This window comes from Crocodylus porosus, unplaced genomic scaffold (assembly GCF_001723895.1).
Source record: "Crocodylus porosus isolate Cpor-Errol unplaced genomic scaffold, CroPor_comp1, whole genome shotgun sequence".
Classification (NCBI taxonomy): Eukaryota; Metazoa; Chordata; order Crocodylia; family Crocodylidae; genus Crocodylus; species Crocodylus porosus.
The window spans coordinates 105,399,606-105,405,605 of NW_017728931.1; the positions used below are offsets into that span (position 1 = coordinate 105,399,606).

General features: G+C 42.5%; 1 protein-coding gene across 1 annotated transcript in view; it reads left to right on the forward strand.

The window, feature by feature from the left end:
• Positions 1-5,301, forward strand: part of LOC109315655 (ADP-ribosylation factor-like protein 8B) — a 31,728-nt gene extending 26,427 nt beyond the window's left edge. Inside the window, exons 5-7 of the mRNA XM_019543457.1 lie at positions 409-476; positions 2,732-2,802; positions 4,910-5,301. Coding sequence (XP_019399002.1) covers positions 409-476; positions 2,732-2,802; positions 4,910-4,959 — 189 coding nt within the window. The 3' untranslated portion in view covers positions 4,960-5,301. The remainder of the gene's footprint in view (positions 1-408; positions 477-2,731; positions 2,803-4,909) is intronic.
• The last annotated feature ends 699 nt before the right edge of the window (positions 5,302-6,000 follow it).

A 6,000-nucleotide genomic window follows, 5' to 3' on the forward strand; every position in this document is an offset into this window, starting at 1 on the left:
CATGATACATGTAGGTTGCCCGTGACACAACTTGGTCACCCCTGTTTTCTGCAGCATGTTCAAAAGTATCTGTTTGTTAGTGTTTTCATTTCTTACCTAGTCGGCTTCTATGTGGGATAAGGAGAATGAACCACAGGCTGCTATTTGGGGTGCTCCTTTTTTAGAGTGCTTATCTTGAAACGCTTTAAAATGACAGGTGGGACTTCAGCACTGTGTGATACTTTATGTTATCTCCAGTCTTATGCTCTAAATTAGAAGTTATTTTTGCAAATGTAGCTTACCATGTCTTAAATAATTAAAAGAGAAGAGAGTGAACCCTTTGATTGTAGATTCTTAAAAGTAAATGACAAAGTTTATATGTTTAAATGACAAAGTTTATATGTCTGGAAAATGCATTATTTATCTTAGGTGTTAGTCCTTGGAAATAAAAGAGATCTTCCGGGTGCACTGGATGAAAAGCAGCTAATTGAGAAATTGTAAGTAGCTGGCCTATCTAAAAAATTGGTGTGCTCTGAAAATCAGTTTTCCAAGGAAAAATAATTCAGTTCAGGGCAGTAACTACCCGTGACCAGATTTCATTTCATTGTCTCAGATTCTCCACTTCTGACTGTACTGACATCTAACACAGCAATCTTGTTTAATGGTTCAACAAAGCAGTGTCAAATTTTTCTTTATTATTGTTTTAGTCATATAAATTGTTTCAGCTATCCTATTCTCCCATCAGTGAGGATGTAACTATTGTAAAGAATAATGTTCTCACTTGCACTATCCAGAGTGTATTGTAGTGGCAGTTTTATGCTTGACTGGCATTAAAATAGAATAATTTGAAACTACTGTCTCTAAATTTAAGCAATTCAATTATTTTTGGCATGCAACCAAAGTACATATTTCTGGATTACCGAAATTGCTTCAATTAATACGTTTTGTAATAGCAATCTCCTTCTGTACAATAGAGTCGTGTAGTAATTTTGCCCAATATATTTCTGTGCATCAGACCACATCATTTCAAACATTGGGATGTAGCACACGTGCATGAGAAGACAGGCAATTTCGGGGACTGGGTAGCAGATCCAGTCACTCCCTTTCAACATGCCAGAACATGTAGAGCTTGGGATCGCAATCCTGGGTTCCATCTGCACCAGCAAGTTGAAAGCCATGTACAGTGCAGTCTTGCCTGGTGTTACCTGCCACAGGGCTCTGCAAATGCCAGGTGGGAAGTGGGAGGAGTTAATGTGGAACACCTATAGGTGGTCTGTATTGTGCTTTAATTTGAATTTGTGGCACATTAAAGCTGTGCTATGCAGCCTTATGTTGCTAGCACAACTTTAAGCTAGCCAGTGCTGGGGGGAGGTCAGCAGCTCTTTGCACATGGACACCGAAAGCTGCACTATGCAGCCCAGTGCTGGGCTGCATGGCGTAGCTTTAAACTTGCCTCAGAATTGCCAGCACAGGGGGGCACATTGACCTGAAAGGAATGGGGATATGATGGGATCTCAGGAATCATCTCAGATCCCCAAAATTGCATGTCCCATCATGCCAGATAGCAAACCTCTGGCATGGCAAGATGGGGACGCTTGGGATCCAGGATAAAATTCTTCAGGGGTGGCAAAGTCTGGCAAGCACCCCTTGCCCATGTCACTGTAGCCAGTTTCCATGGAGACCCCAGGAGCAGCAGGGCTGTGATAGCATGGGGCCAGGGTTTCCATGGAGACCAGTCCCAGCAGCTCTAGCAGGGCAGGGAGCTGCTCTGGGGTCGGGATGTTGTGGCTGTGACAGTGTGGTTGGAGCTGGAACAGAGCTGTGATTCACACCCCAGAGAGGCATGTGCAGGCAGGAGATCACGGCTCTGCCCTTGCTCTGGACCATGCTGTCACTGCTGCTGGGTGCCAGCCCTGGCCCCCGAGCAGCTCCCTGCCCAGCCGTGTGCCCTGCCAGCACTGCTGGGGCTCGTCTCCATGGAAACCCTGGCCCCGTGCTATTATAGCCCTGTTGCTCCTGGGGTCTCCATGGAAACCAGCTGCAACAATGTGGTCAGGTACTACTGGGAAATGGATTCCAGCCACCAGCTGGATCCAACATTTTGCCCACCCCTGCTTTAGATCCTCCTACGTAAAACGAGGAAAATATAACTTCTGTCTTTCACAAAATGACAACATCAGAATTTGTGAAGTGCTCAGAAACGGTGGTAGTGGGGGCCATATGAAATGTAGAGTCTTCCCCACCATACACAGTTGTATTAACAGATGTATCGGAATCTTATTTCGGCCACCTTTAATTCTCAATAGAGTAAACTTAGCATGATGTGGGGAACCTCTCTGGGATTAATATTGTGCTTCTTTAAATTTAGTTTTAAAATGTTACAATTCATAAAATCATTTTTTTTTCTGATGCAAGAAAGTGAAAAGAGACATTTTAAAGAGAGGGTCTCATCTCCCAGTTGCTAATAACAATATCAATTGGATGCCTATGTTTTCTAATTTGCCCTATTACACTGGCTTAATCAGAAATCTGAGTTTTGATGTAATGACTTTACAACCTTTTAAATCTCTAGGACTTTAAAAAATTCGCTTACAGGGAGCAATAGTAAATTTCTGAAGTTGCTTATCAGAGGCTAGAATTTGGCCCTCTGAATACAAAATAGCAAGCATGTAATTAAATGGATTGTGTGGAAAATGCTTCGGTCAGGTTTTGTGGAGTAATAAAACTACTTAATGGAATTTTCTTTCTATAGAAACCTTTCAGCTATTCAAGACCGAGAGATCTGCTGCTATTCTATTTCTTGTAAAGAGAAGGATAACATAGGTAAGCATACAATTTTTACGGTGCCTTCTGTATGTGACATGTTGAGATTTTCAAAAATTTTAATGAGGATTGAGCATCCAACTCCTTTAGGTACCAACAGAAGGTGACAGTGGCTTGAGGAGGACAGAATCAAATTGCATTTAGGCCCCCTCTACATGTTAACGGTATTCTGCAGTTAACTGGTTAATTGTGCAGTTACCTTGAGACCAGCTACAAGTGCAAAGTAGCTATGACACCATAAAAAAACTCCAGCCAGCTATAAAGTTAGACTTTGAAAATGTGTATTAATGTTATAGCTGTTTGATATCAAGCTTTAATTCTCATGTGTAGCAGGATGTATCCTGCAGATGGGACCCCCATGTGCTGTGCGCTCCCAGCCACAGGGGTGCATCATGCTTAGCTGTGGCTGGCAGTCTGGCAACTGCCAGAGACTCTCAGCTCCACCAGCTGCAGACTCTCTGGGTCCCAACAGTATCCTATAGAGTGTAAAAACTGCAGAGGAGCTTCAAGCCATGGAGGCACCCCAGACACCCCTGTGACTGGGAGATGCAGCTGCTACAATCTCCCAGCCTTAGGGGTGCGTAAAACCCCTGGGTTAAGGAGATCACTACTACAGCAGTCTCCTTGCCCCAAGGGTTTCTTGCACCCTGGTGTGGGGAATCACCCCAGCAGCCCAGCCACAGGAGGAGCAGTGGGTGTGCCTGTAGCTGGGATCCCCTAAGCTGAGGCTACACCCAGCTGAGAGAGCTTGCTGCTTGCTGGTTCAGGGGCATCCCAGGATCAAGGTCCCCCTGCACTAGCAGTAAGGCACAATGGGATCTAATGTGTGATCCCACACGCCTCCTGCCATGCACGTGTGTCATGGCAGGAGGTGCAGTCATGTATATTGTACATTAGGTCCCATTGTGCTTTTACTTGGGTGTGTAGAGGGGGCCTTAGGAACCTAAACATGGCTTAAGTGCCTTAGAGGTAAAATAGGATTTAGGCCTTGGTGTGTACTGAATTGAGAGGTGGCTTGTTCCATTTTGAAAGTGAAGACAAGGCATAACTGACTTCCTCTGTGGGGTTAGCTAGTAGCATTTCTATTTGGAATCTGAGTATTTGATTCTGCCTTGATTTAACTACAGTCCAAATCACTACAATCACTTTGTGTCTTTTATCCGTATTATGTAACGACCTTTAAAGAATGAAGCCATCTCATCGTTATATCCTTACTCAATTTAAATCCCTAGGCTCCTGCCCTTGTTTTACATATACCCTTGTCAGTTGGTCAGCCTCCACCAGCTCTCTTCCTAGATGCTATATCCTGTTGTCTTTTTCTGTCATTCTCCACCAACCATAACCTTTCTCACCGGTTGACTTGTTGCCTATATGCTGGTTTTGTACAGTTCAGGGCAGTGTAGGGATACCCAGGCTAACTCAGTGTGCTAGCTTGAGTGCTGTAAATCATCAAGCTGCAGCAGCAGAGCCCCAGGGCGCTTTACCTGGACTGCTGCTAGTACCCCAGCTCTCTTGCTTGGAGCTAGCTCAGGTATTGCTACATAGTAGCCGCATCTACATGAGTGGTAGACCCTGCAGTTGGTACTTGCTTATACTTTTGCTACTGCACAGTAGCATTGCCAGACACTGTGTGGCGATAATACTGCTCAGTAGTAATGAATAGTAACAATATTAGCTTTCTTAATTGTTCCAAATCTAGCTTTCAGTCTGTTTGCAGTACCAGGTCTGTTTTCTTGTGTAATGATCAGGTCTGCAGCACTGTTCATGGATTCCTGTCTCAGTTGTGATTTCTAGTCACACTTATTTAATTCCTGTCTGGACTTTACAGTTCTCTTTTTATGTTCATGTTAAATCTTTGCTTTTTCCAACTGTATCTGCTCTGTGACTTAAAGGACTTCATTTTCCAGGTTGTCAGTTATCACTTTTCATGAGCTCTAAATTCATGTAATTAAAATAGAACAAAATAAAAATCCAGCCCTGAAGTAAATTTCATTTCTAAATGACTAGAAACTATACATGTTGAGTTTTTTATTACAGTCTAGTAACATTCTCTTATGCCTTAATATTTTTCAAAAATTGTGTTGTGTTTTTTTTTTTATTCTTGCAGACATAACATTACAATGGCTTATTCAGCACTCCAAATCAAGACAGTGTTGAAGAAAGCTTTTCCTGAAAATACTTTTCTTTCAAAATCATGCTGATCCTCAGCTGCTATACACTACTGAAAGGATAAAAGCAAAACTGCATACTACCAGGACTCACCTTAACCAGATTCATTAACAAAAAAAAAAAACAAACAAACTTCAGTGAATTAGGGCCTTTAAAAATAAATCCAGATTTTGTCTGTCTGTGAGATTCCTACACGCCTTAATATGGGACTGAAAAAAATCGGTACTTTTTCTGAGCTGAAATCTTTTGAGTTTATGCATGTGAATTGTCAAATATTTAGTAACACTTTTTTTTAATTTGAAGCTGAATAAACTGCTCAATTGAAACTGATGTGACTGAAGTTTCTGCAGAAATGATATAAATATCGGCACAACGTTTGTAGAGTTAGGGCTAGTTCTGCTCACACCTAGGTAGGATTTAGGTAAAATTTAAGCAAGGCCCAACTGCAATAGCAGTGCAATGAACAGTAGGCACAAAACATATTAGGTGCCATGTATACATTAGTTACTTCTGTTTTGAACTGGATGATTGCCTAGTCATTTATAGATCTTGAAGATATTCAGAAGATATCCATTTTGAGCCCCTAGATGACTAACTTTTGCCTAAATTTCATTGTGATAGTTTGGTTCTAGGGAGGTTCATATCCAGTACCAATCCCAGAGGCTTCCCAAACTATTAGGTGTTCTAGGAGCCCCCCTAATGTCGGGGAAAACCGAAGGATCGGGCCCCAAGGTCACGGTGGGCCGGGGTGGCAATTAGATACAGACAGGTGGGATTAGCGGCGTAGAGTCTGGAGTTAGGGACTCGAAGTGGATTGAGAAAGAACAGGTGAATTTATTTGACTTACGCTTCAGGCGTAGGCAGAAAGGTCTTCAGTTACAGTTTTGAAACACAAACAAACAATTAACAACAAAGGGGTCTTTTGGCCCAAGAGGTTCAGTCCGAAGACTTAGTCCCAGGGCTGGTCAACAGCTCATAAATGGGGATCACAAATAACAAAACGAACTGTAACACGGTGATGATGAACCG